Source organism: Anser brachyrhynchus (assembly GCF_964034855.1).
Source record: "Anser brachyrhynchus genome assembly, chromosome: 11".
NCBI lineage: Eukaryota > Metazoa > Chordata > Aves > Anseriformes > Anatidae > Anser > Anser brachyrhynchus.
In genome coordinates this window covers 5994241-6014083 of record NC_137706.1, presented here as the reverse complement: position 1 = coordinate 6014083, position 19843 = coordinate 5994241, and the positions used below count along the sequence as shown (strand labels likewise).

At 40.9% G+C, this 19843-nt stretch overlaps 1 protein-coding gene and 1 long non-coding RNA gene across 2 annotated transcripts in view; one reads left to right on the top strand and one right to left on the bottom strand.

Annotated features, from left to right (window-relative positions):
* Positions 1-32: 32 nt before the first annotated feature.
* LOC308201180 lies at positions 33-8905 on the bottom strand. The gene is made up of 5 exons (XR_013956098.1): positions 7750-8905; positions 6762-7049; positions 5103-5213; positions 1643-2465; positions 33-1601 (listed from the first exon to the last, which is right to left on the bottom strand). It is a non-coding gene; the product is annotated as an uncharacterized lncRNA (long non-coding RNA).
* MTMR10 (myotubularin related protein 10) overlaps positions 7515-19843 on the top strand; it is a 38971-nt gene continuing 26642 nt past the window's right edge. The window contains exons 1-2 of the mRNA XM_080608071.1: positions 7515-7767; positions 8912-8972. Of these exons, the coding sequence (XP_080464197.1) occupies positions 7708-7767; positions 8912-8972 (121 nt within the window). The 5' untranslated portion in view covers positions 7515-7707. The remainder of the gene's footprint in view (positions 7768-8911; positions 8973-19843) is intronic.

The following is a 19843-nucleotide window of genomic DNA, read 5'->3' as shown; positions in this document are numbered from 1 at the left end:
TTTATAAAGAAATCTTATGAAAAAGATGTGAAATGAATTCAGTATACCAAAGTGGCCATGGTAAGGATATCAACTCTTTATTTACCTGTTTCTTCTTATGCAGTGAGTGGGCTGAACATTTTCTAAGTGAAGTTTCTTTTTTAACATTTGTCAGTAATTTTCCATGAAGTTCTGTATCCGTTTATGACTTCATAAGGCTTTGATGCTTTCTGTGCTCTTGGATAGCATGAACTGAAATGATAACCCCTCTGCCATTAAATGTGATGTAACTACACTGACCTTTGGCAGAGTTATTTTAGACATATGGCCATTTTAATAAGATTTAAATATGGCTCTGTATGTACATAAAAGACTGATACTAGATCTGGAGCACACTAAATAGAATAATGATCAACACACCTGCATGCCTGCCTTCCTTCTTTCTTGAATACTGGGTGAAAGGATGAAAGTGAAGAACTGGTATTTCTGAAGATACATGCTTAATGCTGCTATTTAAGAAGATGCATCCCTCCCGTTACTAAGGATGTGGTGACTCCACAGCAGTGTCATAGTGAATTCTTCTTACTGTTTTTTTTATTATGTACTTGACCTGTACTGAACCAGGTCAAGTCCTAAAGTGTGTGCAGTCTAAGGCTATGTCTTATGCAGAGGCATTACACTGAGGTAATTGGGGTGAATTCACCTTCTAGTATCTTGCAATACAGACATTTCCCTCTTCCCTCAAGGCACGTATTTCAAACACGGTGACCAATTGTTATATTAATGTAAGCAGGTTCTTAACTATACTGGCTGATTCCAATTCCTCCATTTTACATTGCGTCATTCTGGGACTAGCCTGACTTTACTCTTGCAAGCCCTATCCTATTGCAGCAACGCATCACCATTTCCATTTGAAATGTTGGATTTAGATACCTGAGAACCAAGAAAATCAAATGTCCATAATATTAAGTAGTGAATTCAAATAACTACTCAATCCTTTCAGGCATGGTCTCTCCGTACTGCTTCTTTGGACCCTTTTCTAGGTTCTGGTCTTGACTGTCATATTTGGCAAGATGCATATCTATCTGTCTTTCTAAATAAAAATTAAAAGAATTAGGATCTGCAAAGCCTTGTCAGAAAACAGGAAAGCAAGGAGGGCATGTGACCAAGGATGTCAACAGGACTGTTTCATTAGATCCGCATGATCCCCAGGACTGTGCGCTGTAATGGGTGCTCTGGACAGTTAATCCACTGACACAAAGCCAGTTTGCTGCTGAGCACTTGTCATGGGAGAGGTGAGTTTTCAGAGGGTAACAACAGCACTTGGACACGTTGCAGGGGTCTCACCTGCTAACATCATTGTCAGCTTATTACTTCTGTACCATTGGTCACTCTAGTTGGACTCATGTTACACTCAAAAAGTTGTTATAAGCAAAAAGGAGATTTACCTTATATAAAAAGTCATGAATTTATTGTTAGTATAACAGAAGTACTAACAGTCTAATATATGAATTATTATTAGTCTAGATGTAATTATTACTAAGGAGAGAAAAAAATGAGAGGAGAGAAAATACTACTACGCTACTACAGGGAAAAAATAAGGTAAAATTGATATATACGCACTTCCTAGTATCCACCCCTTTTTCTCAGATGTTATGCTCACAATCCTAGTATCCACCCCTTTTTCTCAGATGTTATGCTCACAATTGCACTGATCCTCTGGGTCAGTGGCTTCAGGCTGCAATGAAGGCAGGGAGGAAACATTGCCAGGTGTCGGGCTCCCAGGTCCTTTGCTAGGATGAGCATGATGTTGATAGTGTCTTTTTGTTTACTGTTTGCTTGCTTGGAGGCATTTTTATGTTTGCTAAAAAACTTAACATCTTTGTTTTTCTTCACTGGCCTACTACTCTGTATTACACCTGAGTTTTCTAGTCACCGTAAGAATTGCTTTCTCAGATAAACAAACAAGCCAAGGCACAGCTCCAGGCAGGTTGAGACAAGTTCTGACAAAGCAGTCCTGACAAGCCTCAGTCCTGAGGCCTTGCAAAGTCAGCATAAAGCCTGTGGCCTGTTACTAGCAGTGACAATACTTTCTAGAAACTGTAGCTGAGGCTAGAAACTGGGCTGTGAGACAACTCTAGTCCAGGAGGTGCTTTCCTCTCCCTACAGGCATTGCAGATAAACGTTTCACTGAATGAAGTGGTCACCTCAGCTGGTTATATCAGCCTGTTGTGGATTTTGATAAACCAATGGGATCCAGCATCAAACAGAAAAGCAAAACAGGTATAAGGACCAGGTAGGCTGACTGGGCTATTTAATGCCCATTTCATCTGGTGCCAGGGACAGAGTGTTTGGGCAGTCAAAAACCAGTAGGCAGCAGTACTTTGCATTGCAGGCTGACTAAACGCGGACCTTAGGAGAAATGAGAGACAAACTACAAATTCTTTTAAAACTGCAGTCTTCTTTGGCTTCTTTCAACTTTGAGCCTAATCAGGAGAAACAAAATTTGATATGGTGAAGTGGTACTTTATGGTTGATGCCCTGTATCTTCACAATGGATGTAAGGTAAGTCTTCAAAACAGGCTATAAATACAGTCATGTTTGCAGTTCTTCAGCCAAAATAATTAATCGTCCATATCCACCATTTGCTTGGTGTGAAATTTAATGAAAAAGGAATTGCATAATTTCATCTGCCTGCTCCGCTCCTCATTTGTCTCTACAACATTAAAACCCCTCTGAAACTGCAGTGCATCATCCTGCATGATTCTAGATGCCAGCATCTCCCTTCTCTTGCACTAACTGGATGGACTCACTATTATCTGATCAGACCAGCAGACTTCAAAAATGACCAAGGAGAAAAGGCTGGCTTCTAGTTTAGAAGCACTGGTAATCTGAGAGTCATTATCACATTACCTATGTAAAATAGCGCAAGCCAAGGTGGAACATTGTAGCAAAGAATAGCTCCAAATAACTCTAGGCAAGTAATACCTACGTAATGATTAACAAGGAAAGTACCTTTATGTAACAGCAAAATTCAGCATCATTAAATTCACACACTAAGAATACTATCCCTACTTTGCAGATGTGCTTTTAAAAGGAGTTGCTTTTTTTTTTTTTTCCTGGGGTACTTAAAAAATCTAAAACCTTCACATAGTTTTTATGTATTTTGCATATCTTAGCCAAGACTATCAACGTGGCTGTTTTGTGTAAATAATCACATTTATATTCTTCTGCTGGATCTTTGTCAATGATACTGAGGAAAGAGTTTTTATTTCAACTGCTTAAAAAAATTAAATTAAGGTGCAATGGTGATCTTCCACAAGAGTTAATACAGACCTGTAGGGCTGGCTTCCTCACAAGCCCCCAGCAGAAGTACCACACTTCTACATGCAGACTATGGCAGCTTGGGTGTGCAAACTATTGAGTGCACAGGTCCAGGTTGAAGTAACAAACCATAATGTGTTCAATGAAAAATAGACTAAACTTTGATCAGTGAATCCCTGACTTAGCAGACTTGCCACATATTTGTGGTAGCTCTGACCATGTAGCTAAGCTGTGAAATCACACAACACACATCTTTGTGTCCTGGAGTTCAAACCAATAATTGAAGCATTCTTCATAAAGCTATGAAAACACATAAGCTGCCATAGAAATACAGGCCTGGAAGAGAGAGATCATTAACAGTAAAGTGAGTTCAGCAGTGATGATAGCATCAGTGGCAGATGGTAGTCTAACCTGTTGTTGAATGTGTCTAATGAAAGCCATTCTCTAATCTGCTGAGATCAAAAGGGATCATTATGAAAATCTGTTCTGATTTAATCCTAGACCTCCAGCACTGCACAAGCCAAAGTACTTCCCCAACCACAGAGCTGTCTTGTTGAGGTTCTACCAGAACTTTAAGGAAGATACCTAATCTGACGTGCTGTTAATACAGCAGGTTATGCACCATAGCCATAGGTAAGCAGATAAGTATCTCACTGTTAGAAACAATTTACATTGTATGAGATAAGAAGCCTCAGGAAACTGCCACTCAGCATGTGGGGTCTGATAACCACCAGGAGAGCTGGCTAGGCAGGTCTGGGAGGGCCAGGATGCTGGACGAGTGTAAGGGTACTGGTCAGTCTACCCCACAGGAGATATCTGTGGATATCTTAATGTTTAAGCAATGAAAATAACTGCACTGAGTCAGAAACAACTTTTTTTTTTTTTTTTTTAAATCATGAGAATAAAGAAGGGCTGTTGTTTCATTTTTAGTTACACTGGCTTCCCACTTTTCTTTTTGGGTTGTTTATATAAAACAAAGGCATTTTCAGAAACCACTGGCTTAGTAGAACTGCTTGAAAATAGCAAGCAAGTGAGTCAAGCTGGGATGGTTGGAGATAAGCAGGCACTTTAATGCATTGCCAAACAGCGGGATTCAGGGGTCTTCCCTCCTGTCCTGCTTGCCCTACCCTCCCTGACCACTTCATCTGCCTGCCTTGCACTGCCAGCCCAGCCTGCCCTACCTGCTTTGCCTGTCTGCCCTGTTTGGCTCTGCCTGCCTTGCCCTGTCCTGCCTGCTTCTATTGTGCTGCAAGTTGTGACAGAATTAACTTGCTCCTCCGAAATACTCACTTTTGTGAAATGAACTTTCTCCTCCCACTGGCATAAAACTCTTCCATTGGCAACTTGTGACTGTTTCCAACAAACACCCTCACAAATCTTGTGACCCTATGTTCACTGAGTTTTTGTTTGTTCATTTTCAGAACAGCACTGCAATTTGAATGTCAGTCCAGTCTTAATGGAAATTCGTGCTATCCTTTGGTCATTCCCTCAAGATTCAGATTGCATTTGCAGCCACTTCTCAGAAGGCTCTGTGCTGATGCAGAATCACTCTTGTAATTCTGATGTGATATAGTCATTTTTAATGAGACAGGCAAATTTGGTATATGTAATTTCAAGCCTAGCTGATTTGTACTGATTCTGCCTCCCCCCACCCCCACCCTTGCTTTCTCCTACCCCTTTTCTGATTTTAATTTTCTTTGAACAATGTTCTGAATATGAACAAAAAGCATTCAAGAAGAGTAAAGATGAGGGCAAGTCCCTGCAGTATTTCTCACTTATCAAACATTCAAGGGATTTACCTTGTGAAAGGGGATCAGTCACCATCAGGAGGAGAGCTGTGGCTTGCACTCACAGCACTGTCAGGCACTCAGCATTATACCACCAGCAGCTTCTGCAGCACAGCACGTTCTCTGAAATGGAAAGGCGCTGAGCCCAAAACCATGCAGCTGAACAATGCCGGTTAGACAATGTTTTTTTTCAGCCTAAAATATAAATCCTATATGTAAAAGTACAGGATAAAGTGAAGGGAACTGCCCGGTGACACCGAATAGATGGGACCCTTGTGCATGGAGGTACCCTTGTTCTAAAAAATACTGGATGGGATTGTTTGAATCTTCTGTGCCTGAAAGTCCAAGCATAGTGGATGGTTATGGAGGTTCTTGCAGATGTTCTCCCCTGGGCTGTTGAATAGCTTTAAATGTGCACGCAGCCTTCTTCAACCTCGGCAGGTGCCAGTGAATCATTTCCCTCCTCACTGTTCAAGCAAACCTCCCTGCACGTGGCATCAATGGGGCATCATATGTCAGGGAATCTGGATGGTGCCCTGAAGTCTGGTCTTTCATTGAATACCCACCTCCTAACCTCACTAAAAGTTCACAGGGTCTGCAGTGCTGTGTGTTTCCCAGTAGCTGGTGCTAGGTGCTGTACGTACCATTTTGTGCCATTTTATAAGTCATTTTGAAACTTGGTTTCCTGCTTATCAGAAGAAATAGCAGTGCAATGTTTTGGAGTTTAGGTGGGCAACTGCATTGCTTTCACATTCTGGAGAAGTTAAAGCGAGCAATCTGGGAATGCCTTGAAAACCTAAGTGAAGGGAATTCCATGGCTGTAGACCAGCATCTGCTTTCTCCAGTTGTTTGCACGTCTACAGCAGTGAGCAAGAGGGTGGCTGTGGCAGCAGCCTGGGAGTTTCACCAGTATGTCCTTACAATATTCCATAGCCATAATGTGATGATACACCTCATGTAAAAGGTGACAATAAGAACTTGGTAACAGTAGCTGATTCATGCTGGAGCTGGATTCTAACACCAATTACCTGAGACAACCCCGGATTACAATAAAACCTCCCTTTGCAGGCCTCAGGCAGAGGTTTCACAAGTGGCTCAGAGGCCAAATCGTGGAAATCCTCTGCTTTAGTCTACATTTTAATGTTGTGCTCCCCAAACCCTGTCTTTTGTAACTGCTTTTCTCTGGCGAAAGCCTCTTGGCCCTTGCCCAGAGGCAGTGCTGAGCTGGAGCACCAGCCCTGAGGTCCCCTGTGCCCTCGGGAGGCTTTGGGAGCAAATTCCCCTTCCCTCACCTGGAAACAAGGAATGGTGGGTGAGGGAGGTCTCTGAGGAAATCAGAAAGATGTTATAACCTAAAACTACTTTCCCTCTGGTCAAAAATAACAACATTGATGTGAAGTGCTGTTGCAGGAAGTGGGTAACAGTACCTTTGCTATTTCTGCCTGCCCCACATTGCTGCATTACACTGTTTGAAGCTGTTTACGGCTGAATGTAAATGTTTACCCTTTCCTAGCCCATGGCAGCCAATTCTTGCCATCTGTAATTTTGCACGCATTTCTATTACAGACTATGAGAGCTGTGAGAGAGTGTCATGCTTTTTCTCATTCAAATTCCTGATTATTCAGTGAGGAGTACAAAAAAGTGATTCAGGCATTATTACAACTATTTTACCTGTTACTAGAGCTGGCAGATCAACAGGTGAGCACACCAGTCTACCTCTTATTTTTTACCAGAGTTAGTGATTTAATCTTGCAGAGGGCAATGTCAGATTCCGAGCGGTGCCGGAGGGACTTTGGCTGCTCCCTCGGTGCAGATCGGACGGCAGATGCTGGTTTTGGGACATCTCTTCCACAGCCCAGCCCTCAGCGGCACCTCAGACTGAGCGCTGTGTGCCCACCGCACCACATCACACGGCCTCTAGCAAGCATTTTGTCCTGCTCCGCGATGAAATTTCATTGCCTTAAAAGCAGACAAAACACGATTAATGAATTTCAGGAGTTTAATGAGTGAAGGGCTGTACAGTCCTTCGAAAACGCATTATGAATGCTATGTAGAAGATGCAGTTTGTGATCCTTGCGGTTGCACAAAGCAAACGGCATCGGTGTACTTCAACGTATTGCAACCCGTAACGCTGAAAAATATTTTTAAGGGGTTATTACTGAGGTGATGGGGAAGAACGGCTCCAGTCACTTCGCTCGGGGCCGCCTCCCGCCCCCCGGCCGCGGCCCCCTCCCCTCAGCGGCCGCTTGGCCCCTGCGCGCCGCCGTACGAGGGCCGCTGCCCCCGCCCAACATGGCCGCCCCGGCCCGGCCCGCCTCGACCCGCCCCAGCCCGCCGGGGCCGCCGCCGCCCGCCCGCCGCCGGCCGTAGGGAGCCGCCGGGCCGGGAGGCGGCGCCGCGGGGCGGGGGGGGGGGGGGAGCCGCGGGGGGGGCTCCATGAGGGCTTGGGGCAGCCGCGGGCCGCTGGCTCCTCCCTCGGGGAAGGGGGTGCGCGGGGCCGCCCACGCCGTGTGACTGACTGGGAGCGCCCGGCCCGGGTGGCTGCGGGGCGCCGGGCCTGAGCCGCCGGCTGTCGGCCCCCGGCCTCGCCCTGCCGGGCTCCCCGGCGGCAGCGACCATGTTCTCCCTCAAGCCGCCGAAGCCCACCTTCAAGTCGTACCTCCTGCCGCTGCCTCAGGTAACGGCGCGGCCCTTTGTTCCCCTGGGGCTCCCGAGCTCGCCGGCCGCGGGGGGCGCAGCGGCACCTGCGCCTCTGCTGCCGGCCCGGGGCGGCCTCGGGGCCCGGCGGGTCTCCGCTGCGCCGGGAGCGGGGCCTGCGGTGGGGCAGCGCCGGGCGTGCGGCACAGCCCGCCCAGGGGAGGTGGTTCGGGGAGGCTGGGGCTCTGGGAAGGTGGGCGCTTCAGGTGGCGGCGGCTCCCTCCCGTCCTCCCTCTTGTGCCGGGAGGGAGCGGCACCGTCCCCTTCGCACCAGGGAACGCTTCGGCAGAGAGCCGCTGGGCTCGTTACGCAGGGGATTAAGCTCACCGTAGCCATTGTTTCGCTTTTAATGCTCGCCTGCTGGCACGAATAACAAAATCGAGGGTAGTAGTGCAACTGCCAGGATTTTGTGTGTCATCTGACTGTGCACTTTTTACACTTGACAGGACGTGATTTATTTAATTATTTGTACTTTCAGGCTGGCACAGCAGGGCCTGTTACAGCAACACATTTGGCAGGTTGACTCACTTTGCTCTTTCAGAATAACTTGGTAAAAGTGAAATGTCAACGCAATGCAGTTCCGGGTATTCTTAGTCCTGTGAGTGCGGGATCTGTAAGCACTCAGCGTATTTCACTGATAGTGGCAATCTTTTTTGTGGAAGGGTTTTTATTTTTAAAGTTTGGAATTAAAAAGCAAGTGGGTGTGCATGTGTCCTGTGCCTTGGTTTTGGGAAACTTTTCCTATGCTTGGAAAGTTGTTCGTGTTAAATACCAGCAGAGTTTTGTGCAAACCTGATGGTCTGTGTCTGTGTAAAGCTTGTAGAACTCAAGCCGTTGTGAAGTGCCAAGCCTAATTGTTTTTCATTCATCCAGTGACTTGTTATATCCTAGATTACACAACTAGTTAAATGTTAGCAATTAAAATATTATACTGCTCTTCTGGTACAAAACTAAATATCCACAGCCATATTTACAGAAAGCTGTTGCTATGATTAGATCCTGCCTCATTAAAATCAACTTGTTAAAAGAACAACTTTCTCCTTTGCCCCAACAGATCAGACTTGTGTCTGATTGTCGGTTTGTGTCTTTTTAAGCAAATTCCTTTTTTTCTTTCCTTCCCCCAGTCTGAAGACCATATAACTGCAGAGCCCAGGATTAAAAAACTGGAACCAATACTTTTGCCAGGTAGGTGTAAGCCAGAAATTTGGCAGATAAAAAATATGTATTTAAAACTTCTGTTTATTTTAGTAGGAGTGGTAATATGTAAATTGTTTTCCCTGTTTTTCTGTGTTTATTGATTTCAGTATATTTTAATCTTAGCATGCTCTTCGAGAGTGAAACTTCTAACCAAGCAGGAAAATCTAGTGACATGCTAGTCTGTAGAGTGCTGTTCTAACCTGTTTACCTAAACCTGAAATGCTAAATAAATACGTAAGCAGTTTTGCCTGTGTGATCATTTACTATGTGTAGAATAATGTTTTTATTCTATTGTGAGTACTTGAAATGGAACTACTGCAAATTTTGCAGCTTTTGTGGTATTTCTAGGAAGACTGCGTTAGTAATTACATTTTTCTCAGGCAGCCAGACCTTTACAGGTGGGTTGAACTCACTGCTATAGCATGTGTTGTGGTCTTCCTTTATTTTAAAGGAAAGTATGTGTAGAACTTCCACCAAGTAGTTACGATTGACTCGTGTATTAGAAGACTTCTAATGCTGTCTGTGTTCACGTGCTCTTATTGAATACGTAGCTGTTAGGTTATTTTGGAACCTGTCTGTAAACCTGTGCAGACTACTCTTTTTAATGTGTGGATGAGAAAAGCAATGTTCTTCTTATTGTTCATAATTACATAGGTATACAGTTCTAAGCTGTTCATGACTTCATTTACCAAAGACTATGTCTTATTTTAAATATGAAAACATGTTTTGATCAGTGAGCATTTCCAAAAGCCTTTTTCAGATACTAACGGAACAGTCTACTGTTTTCAAGATTACTTTAATTGCAAACTACATCACAGCCATAAATTTGGCACGCTCCAAAGCTTGCTGTTCTTAAGGGTAATTTCTAAGTTTAAAACAGAACTTCATAATGTATTTTTTTTCTTAGCATTTAGAGTGTATATATTACCAAATATAAATTTACACACACAGTAATATAGGAAGCTTTTGCTATCGCATTGTCAAAGTTGATAAAGCCTGCTAACTTTCAAAGTGATCAGTAGAATAAAAAAGTTAATCTTCAGAATTATTTCTCTCACTTCTTCACATGGAACTGTTGTTAATTCAGCTATGCTAATTAATATATGGTATGGTCCAGTGAGGTACCTTAAGAGGCTGGAATCTTGTGGAAGAGATTCAGCTGAAAGATTAAATACCAGCTGACTGAACCTTTTTCATGAAGTAAAAGTATACAGATTTTGCATGGGGTGTGAATACTCTGAGATGCATTGCTAAGAGCGCTCAGTATTGGACATATTTTTACGCTTGCTAAACTTCTGCTTAACAGTTGGAATCTTCTTGGTTATGTTGCAGTTGTAATTCATCCAAGGTCTTTGACTCACAAGGAAGTGACTGCATGTTCTTCCCCGAGACATTCCACAGTAAACGCAAGGCAGTACGAGATTGCTCTTCTCAAAATGTAACACATCTTGCATTTACTGTGGGGCATGTGCATGAGCAGTTACAGAAAACAACCCACGTGCAGTAACGTTTTGCTGCGTGGTTAATTCTTCCTTTGTGAAACTCCAAAGTGCACTTGAAACGGTGCTGACTGGGTTTGTTTTTCCTCATCTGGCTTATATTTATCCCAGGTTTGCATCTTTTCTCATTTCCCTTGTTTGTGCTGTTTCTGAAATCAACATTTCATGGCTTTGGGGACACTTGTAGTTAAGTTGCTCTCGGTAATATAGAAAGTGATTGAAAGAATGGGACTCAGAGCACAGAATTAATACTGCTATTAAACTTTCTGTCTTCAAATCATTCCGAGATGCTATTTTGAATTATTCTGTGATAAAATTCACTGCTGTGTACAGCTACAGAGCAGTTGTGACAAAATCTTTTTGTGAGCATCAGTCTGTATGAGGGCGGGGTAAAGTTTAGAAGTGACTTATTTTAAATGACTTAACCTTAAACAGGAAGAGTTTCATTTGAGCCTAAGTGCCTTTTTTTTCTGGTCATCAGCTAGTGCAGTAGAAAACTGCATAAACAAATACACATTGTACTGTTGGGTAGATGGGCTTTTGGATTTGTCATAACCTAAGTTTCTGGCCAAATTCCAACTCATTTAATTACATTAAAGCTGACTTGTACTCCCCTGCAAATACAATTTGAGTATGGTATTTCTAACATCCTGACCTTAATAGTAGCGTGAAGTTGCTTTTGCTCTTGGAAACAGAGTCAAACCTGAGCGGCTGAATGTTGATTATTGTCTTTTAATTAGTGGATTTTTTAAGGAGTTATTCTGGAACTAAAATATATTAGCACAAACAGTTAATTAATTTAGCAATCATCAAAAACTGCAAATAGCTATATTAAGTATGAAATTCCTAACGTAATCATTTTGAGGGAGTAGTTTACTAAAAATTGAATTCTAAAGTAGGACACTAGTTAAACACCCTGCTGCCAAACTGGTATTTTTATGCAGTGGAGGTTAGGAAAGGGAGTTCCAGACATGGAAATGATATGAGTCAGGTTATAAAATTATGAGGTTTTTATTAAAAAATAAAGTCCTTGGAATTTACATTAGCATGAACTTTGATCTTATAGAGTTTCTTTACAAAGTTTCCCCTGGTGTCCAGACGAATAGAGATGCATCTCTTCAGCTTTTGGAACAAAAGCCTATAATTCCCATGGAACTGTGTACCTTGACCAAGGTGTGGCTTTAAGAAGAGCAACAGACATCATTTAAAGCAAGTAAAAAAAATAAAAATAAAATGGTTGTTAGTGGCAACAATGATACTGCTATAGTGAAAAGCAAATATTTTTTTATAGAATTTGGATTAATTTCCTTCAAAAAAACGTGGTAAAGTTTTAAGATGGAATTAGAGAAATGTTTTCTTTTTTCTGTAATTCCATTTTCCTAGTCTATACTCCTGATCAAGTATTTTTGCTGATTTAGTTGAAGAGTTGGCCTGTGCAATGGTTTCACTTTTATTTGTTTGTTTTTATAGCTTGGTTTATAAGTATATCCAAGAGGAAAACAGAGGAATGGCAAGTAGTCTGCTAGACAGTCTATTAAAGCAACTTGTCTGGCTAGTAAGTAATTAGCTTGTGTACTTTAGGGGAGAATGAAGTTAAAGTTGTGCTTCGTTTAACATTATTGATGATACTAAACTAAATCATGAAGGCGTGCTTTGTTCTGGTAATAAATTGTAGCACATTTTCCACATCAGTGTCTAGCATTTTTGAGACATCAACCAAAGCTTTCAAAGAAAATTGTACAACATAGCTGGAATATAATGCAGTGTATGCTTTTATGATCTTATTGGAAAAACAAAGCACAGAGAGGAGCTATACATGGATGGATGAAGAACTAGTCCAGTGTCTGTAGTGTGAGCAGTGCTCTTCTGGGGTGTGGGCATGATCAGGCAGAAAAGTCCTGCCAGTTGCTCACACCAGCTGTTCTGCAGAGATCGTGTAACTTCTGGGACATCCGGTGAAGCGTGAGGAAAGGATCGTTCCTCCCGAATCGTGGTACTCGCTTGCACTGATTATTTTAGTGTTGCTTTGTATACTAATCTGCTAATTGCTTAACTTAATTTGCTATTTGTAAGATTTTTACAAACTGGCTAGAAGTAGTTGAGTCGCTTTTATTTTTAAAAGTTTACACAGTAAAATCATAGCAGTGAACTGAGTTAGAATAGTATTTTTATCATTAACACCTGCTGACATTAAGGGAACATTGGTGGCAAACTGCTGTTGCAAAACAGTTATTTGTAGTCTTCTTGTGTCTGCACCACATTTTGGGGCTAGATCACAGAAGGCAACTGCAGACCTGTTCATGAGCAGGTCCAAGTACAGCCGGGCTGGGTCGGATGCTGCCTCCCACTGACAGTGGCCAGCAGCAGGTGCCCGGGAAGGGGAGAGCAAGGCCAGCAGAGCACCCAGCTGCCTTTTCTGCCCTCTCTGCTTCCCTCAATGTGTGGCACAGGGACTTTCATTTCAGACTAACATAATGGGGAGCTCCAAGTGAGGCATCGTAGAGCATCATAGGGGTGGTGCTTTCATATTTAATTCCTCTGGCTGCATGTTTCTTGCAGGAATCGATCTGATTGCTTTCTTAAAGCCATGTAAACTTCTGCCACCCACAGCTTCCTCTGGTTAGGAGTTTGGCAATTTAATTATGTGCTGTTACAGACTACCTTTGTTGGTTTGTTCTCAGCCTAGCACCATCTAGTTTCTTTGGATACGTCCTAGTTCTTCCCTCACACAGCAAACATCAAACTCTACTCCTCTAATCCATGTGACTCATGATTTTCAGACTTAATTGTCACATGTCTGATGTTTCTCTGTCTTTAGCAGTCATCTTAGTTGGTCCTAACAAGGAATCTTTGCTTATCTCTCATCGTCCTTTTGATTACCTCTGAACATTCTCCAGTTGTGCTGTCTTCTTGATGAGTTGTAACTGCATATTGTGTTCAAGATTTTCACTAATGGATATATATTTTTTTTTGTTTAATAATGTCTATTGGATTGGCTTTACCACCTGCTTTTTGGTTTTGGATTTTTTTTTTTGGATACTGTGCCCTTTGATAGGCAACTGATTGTAGAAATTTAATTGTGGGAACTTTTAAGACAGTATCAATAAGCGTCTGATTCTCTCTTAAGATAGCTTCCAGATAGCTTTCTCTTTTTTTTTTTTTTTTTTTTTTTGCTTTGCAAATCTTTAGAACATTGACTCATGTGTTCCACAGCAGCTGCAATGCATCTTGTGATAGGAGGAGGAGAGTACACTTTTTGGTGAGACACCATCGCACGTAGTACCCCAGATATGTTCTCTGTCTGCTTTGAACCCCTGTGCCTCTTGGCATTTTCATTTGGTTTCTGATATCCCAGCTCTGGAGAAGAGAGGTCAGGGTGTTGGAGTGTGAGTGCCAGCCCTGTGACAGTGGGGTGAGAAGCAGAGACTAAGTTAGTGAGCTGAATGTGTAACCCTAGAGAGTTGTCAGGTCTGCTTTTCTTGTATACTGGGTGTAATCTCTTGGTTTAGCACCTCAAATTGGAAACTGGGGTTGTTTAATTGCTTGGTACAAGTAATAATGTTGTTACTGTCAGTGCCCTTTCCCATGTATAATTGTGGAATGAGTTGCTGATACTCAGACAGGTATTGCGTTACTCATCTGTTGATGGTGAATAGTGATGGCCTATCAGTGCTGGTAACTACATTGAACTTGTATGAAGTCAGGTACTGGTCATTTCCAAAGCATACTTGACTGTTGATTCTCATTTCCAGCATTGTGGTTTGCTAACTGAGGCTCTCTTACTCATTGTGTAGCTGATTAAGACATCGTATTGCAGGGCTAGGGGCTTTTTCCTTTTTCCTTCAGGTTTTTTATTTGAAATTTAAATGTTAATGTAAAAGTTTTCTATTTTTTTATTATTATTGAAGTTGGTGTTGTGATATTAGATGAGTGAAATACCTTTGTAATTTCACCATGTTTGAGGAATGAGTGCCATATGTGAGCGTGAAATTATTTTCAACATTTCAGAACAGCTAAATTAGAGAAACCAGAATGACTATTTGGAAAATGATACATTCCCATAACACTTTTCTGATGTAGGGTTTTTTAGTTTATGCTAAGCAGTTTGCCAAAAGTTTTATTTAATTAAATTCTAGATTTGAAAACTGAAACAGCAGCTTTCTGCAAACTCATCTTTCATACTGTCAGAAGTTTAGAAAAGAACCAGGCATTTTAGTTATATTTAGAATAATTGAGGCATCACTTACTGTAAGTATATAGTAAGTGCTCTTTACTATTATAGCTTTTTTATTTGTTTGTTTGACTCAGTAAATCTTCAGGCATGCTTTGGGTTCAGTTAACTGCTTGTTTTGTTTTTGTTTTTCCTTTTTTTTATTTTTTTTTTAAGGCATGGCATCATACAAGTACTACCAAAGCAGTCTGCATGCAAGATCTAAGTTCCAGATACTGTCTTACAAATGGATTTTACTGGGTGGAGTCAGTTCTGCTTTCTTTGTTATGAATACATAACATGTATTTGTTACGGTTCCTGACTAGTAATATGTTTTAAGTATTTGTACAAAAGTTACTTCCCATTTGCAGCAGCTTATCTGTAGTGCAATACAGAAATCATTCCTTAAAGGTGGAAGTCCAAACGCACTTTACAATTAAATATTTTAATGTTTCACCATGCACATTCTGCAAAGAAGTTCCATTAATGCCACATGTCATAAAGACCAGAAGGGGAATAAAATGTTAGTGAAGATTGTGAATGGTCAGCTCACCAACTGCATTTTTTTTTTGTCTCATGGCAGTTATATTCATTTCCAATGAAATAAGTTTTCAGCAAACTAATTTCTAAGGAATGTGTATTTCTGTATTGACTGACTGAGGGTTGGCTTAAAATTAAGTATTTTACAAGTTCAGAACAGCATCTGTAACTTGTGTTGACAACATAGTTATAAAACCCTGAGAAGCAGTCATCTCAGATTGTTACTGATTATACTGTTTAAACTAAGTTAGGATTTGGGAATTTGTTGTTCATGTAGCCAAACTGAAAAGAACCAAAACACTCTCCCTCGTCGCTGGCTTCTCTGCTGCTCATGTTACAGAACTGTGACCAAATCATTGCTAAACTTTTTTTTGGTGATAGGATTGTTGTAATTCAGCCTAAAAATCCATAGTGATGCCAAGAAGGACAGTTCATTCTTTCATTTTCATCATTACAGATGTGTTCTCCTATTAACGACTTTGTGCTGACACTTGTGTTTGGGTAACTGTAGCACAAGCCAGATCAGACCTAATTCAATTCATATCAGGACTGACAAGAAAAAAAGGAGGGGAAATACGTCAGAATAATTTTTCAACTGAGTTGTTTCTCTGTCATGACTAACAAAGTCTTTCTCAAATGGTAGTGCTGTGCAAGGGCTGAGATGGGAATGAACGTGAACTGTTTGCATTTTAGTAGTAATACAGATTTGCGCTGGATTAAAGCAATTCTTTAAGTGTGATCAAGAATTGTAATGTGCTGTAATAGTTTGCTTTGGATCTGGTTGCTAATGAGAGCCTGCCTTGTAATGGATGGACGATCTCTTCTCACCGCATGAACTCCCTTTGGCTGGCTGCTTCATGATCTTGCATCCTTCACTTTCCACTGGGGCGTGGGGACGTGAAGATTTTGTGGAGCATCCCATGCTAGTTAAGAAAAGCGGCGTGTTTTCAGATCCCTCCTATGGTCAATTTCTTTTTTGCAAGATTCACAGCTGTTATCTATTACTGGACAAATGCCCATTTAAATCTTGTAATTACAAACAGTAAATGAATAGTTCTTTGAAGACTTTGACCAAAAAGTCTGGTTTTGCTATGTTTTTCCTTGCTATTTCTGAAATTTAACTAAGTCAGTCATGATGTTTCTTTGTTTGTTAGCACACTAGAAGAACTGTGTAATATTCTTACATGATACTTTAATAACAAATTTTCTAATCACTTCGACAAAGCAAGCTTTTTTGGTGCTGTGCATTTAAAACAGACCAAACAGTGGTGAGCATAGATTTTGGACAGAAATGCAAGGTTCTCCTGTTCAAAACTAATGCAAATGGAATATGTCCAAATTGGGTTTTATTCCCGATTAATCACAGCATTGAGCTGTCCTTTTGGAAAAACGCTTTTACTTTGTTTTGCATTCTGCAGATGTACGGAAACTTAAGCATAGATTATACTGGAAAAGGAGGGGGGGAGATGGGTGATATCTATTATATTGTGCAGCTCTTTGGCCTTTATAATACCTTCATCCCTAAATACTTTGTAAGAGCTCAAGAAAATTAGAAAAGATTTTTTTTCATGAGCTTACAGCTACTTTTTCTTAAGTTTGGTAGTGGTTGAGCACACTGAACAGAAGATTCCTTGTACAAATGGATTAGCGACATTTACATCTAAATGCCTAGAGCATGCTAATAAACCTGTACAATTTTTGTAATCTAACCACAAGAAAAAGTGCGGCTAAATGAGTGAAGATGCTGTGAATTTCAGCTACTTACACTGTTTTTGAAAACTTACTCAGCAGCAACTTATAAAAGGTAATTGTTCATTAACCATTTTGGAACAGTTTTAAGCTTACATCTTTCTAAATACAAGTGAATTCATTAATGCATGTTTTTAATTGTTAAATGACAGCTTGAGATAACTTTTTTTATTGAGAACTTTATAGAGTGTGTCTCTTGCACAAACAAGCTGTATTTCTGTTTTCTTAATTGGGTATAATCACTTGCAACATTAGTGAACGAGGATGCTAGACCAGGCTCACTTTTAGCCAGACTCCAATGTGGAGGAACAAAAAAGTGCAGAATGTGCACAACAGCTGCCACGTGCATTGATGACTGATTCTGCTGATGATCACTGAATTCAGCTTTTTTAGTTTTGCCTCTGCTGCCTCTTGTTCCCGTGCATGCTTGCTGTGCTTTCTGAATTGCATATGCGTTGTCAAGTGTTATGTATTGTGGAGGATTAGATACGTAACATGGCACAGATTCTCTTAATGTCTAAAATATGGACAAGTCAAGTTACATGTACTTTTGGGAAGTTTAGCGGAATTTGTCTGAAATTTAGCAGTTTCTGAAGCTGTATTTTCCATGGAAGGTGTGTGTTGGGTAAATCCTGTAGTCTCTCCTGTTATTTTTGTGATTCATGTATTCGGTGTAGAAATATTTTTATAATCACGATTAGGCTTTATATTTAAGGGTGGCAACCTGTAATTTTTCTTCTGGTTTCCTGTCAGAGTTTAAACAAACTGCTCTTGTCTCCTGAGATCATTCTTTGACTGTTCAAGTCACATGGAAGTGTTGACTGCTGTTCCGTGTCTGGAACAGCTTGTGACTGTTTACTGGAAAAAGCAGCAGCTACATTGTAAAAATGTGCAGTGTAATATCTCTGAATAGCTCTGTTGTTGACACTTGTATAGAAAAATCACCTACTGAACTACAACTAAAGTAAGGTTTCATTGTATAAAACCGGCTTGTTACTACTTCTGTTTAGCAGCTTTACTAAAGTTGTGTTAAGTTTGGAAGGCTTACACTTTTTTCTGTTTCTCACTATAGACATCCAAATGAGGGTCAATATAAAATTCCACACCTGTTATTTACAAATTCAGTTTGAGGCTTTTGAAAACTGCATCTACTTTGCATTTGCATTGCAAACTTTCTCGTGCTTCAGTTGCAAATATGTTTAAACCCTTCAGTTGAAATCACTATGCGTGTTCTCTGTCTTGCCCTGTTATAATACTCACCTTCAAAACTGACAGTTCTCTGTTAGGGATGTAAACTTCTGCAAAGCGGAAGATCCAAGTGAGGCCAAAAAATCTATAATGTATTCGTGTTGGAAGAAATGCAAATAAAGTTGCACTAAAACAGGATTAGTATTAGCATGTTGTAGTGTAGCTACACAATTATGAGGAACAGAGGAAAGAAATAAAAAGGACTGGCTTTACTAAAATGAACAATGTGTCAGGCATATTTTAAACTGTAGTTGATCCAAATGGAATGATTTTGCATGAGAACAGTAATGGATCTCTTATTTCCCTACTGTTTTATAGCATCAGAGATGCAAAGTACAGGAATAGTTTGGTAATAGTAATTTGCTTTTAGCAAGAGTGCGTGGTAGTAAAAGAATATTCCACTTGATAACAGATAAGAGGATGTTATATGGAAAATACCTGCCTTTGACACTTCCATTTTATGGTATATTTGGAACTCCATATCTTTTTATTAGAAATGCGATGATGTACCAGCGCACTTGAGAGAGGCAAGACTATAAACTACTTAGGTTTGGAAGAACTGACTTGTGGAGGGAGGAAGTTTGGCAGGCAGAATGTGACTGAGAACTCAGCAATGAATAGTTGAAGATTAACACCAACTGTGAGAAGAAATTGCTTAAATACACAGTTTGTGCTTTTGCAGTTATTGAGGCAAATAGTTTATTAGAAAAAACACTGGACATCAAGAGGCTTCAGGCCAGACTCCACTAAAAGAAATGAAACTATTTCAATACAATGTTTAACAGAAGTAGGTCCTGTCCTTTTCATGTACCCTATTAATGAGACATTGTCTTCAGTTGCTGTGCACTTGGCTGAACTTTAACTATTTGTACTGAAGCTGTTGGAATCTGTTTTTTTCTTTTCTTTTTCCTCAAATTCAAAGGCTTATTTAACCATAGTTTAGTGATGTTTGAGAAAAACAGTTTTAAGCTCCAGCATGTCTGCTTGTCCCCGGAGCACCTTCCCAACTCTTCTCACTTCTGTTAATGTACCTAATAACCATAGGTCAGTGAAAGTCATCCCCTTATGTCTCCTAACTCTGAAAGGACCCCACAACCCTGCAGAATACTCACTGTAATTTTGCCAGCTCAAGACCACAGTTAATCCAATAGATTTTTGTTTATGACAGCTGAACTAAGAGGAGGGACTCTGCTGCAGGTTTTGGTGACTTGCAGGCTAATGCCCAATCATGTTAGGGGCAAGAGAGCTAACGCAGCAGCGTGACTAAGTAGCTTAGGGTGAGGAGCATGCACAGAGACTGGAACTCGAGAGTAGCAAAATGTGCGTTCCCAGAGTCAGGTGCTCCAGTGCTTGGAATGCTAAGGAGAGGTCTTTGAATATATGGTTCCTTGGGTGCTATAACCTCCTCTGTATCAGTAGAGCGATGGTAGATTCATTCAAAGCTATATACATACTTGTTGGGGGTACAGATAACTGATTACTGCCATTAGTATAGTTGCTTAAAGAACAGACCGTTTTCTTGCAAAGCGTAGGACATTGAGATGACATTTTAGGGACTAGGTATGGCCTGCAAATTAGTCTTTAGCAACCTTTAGTCCTTAGTCTTTAAGAAA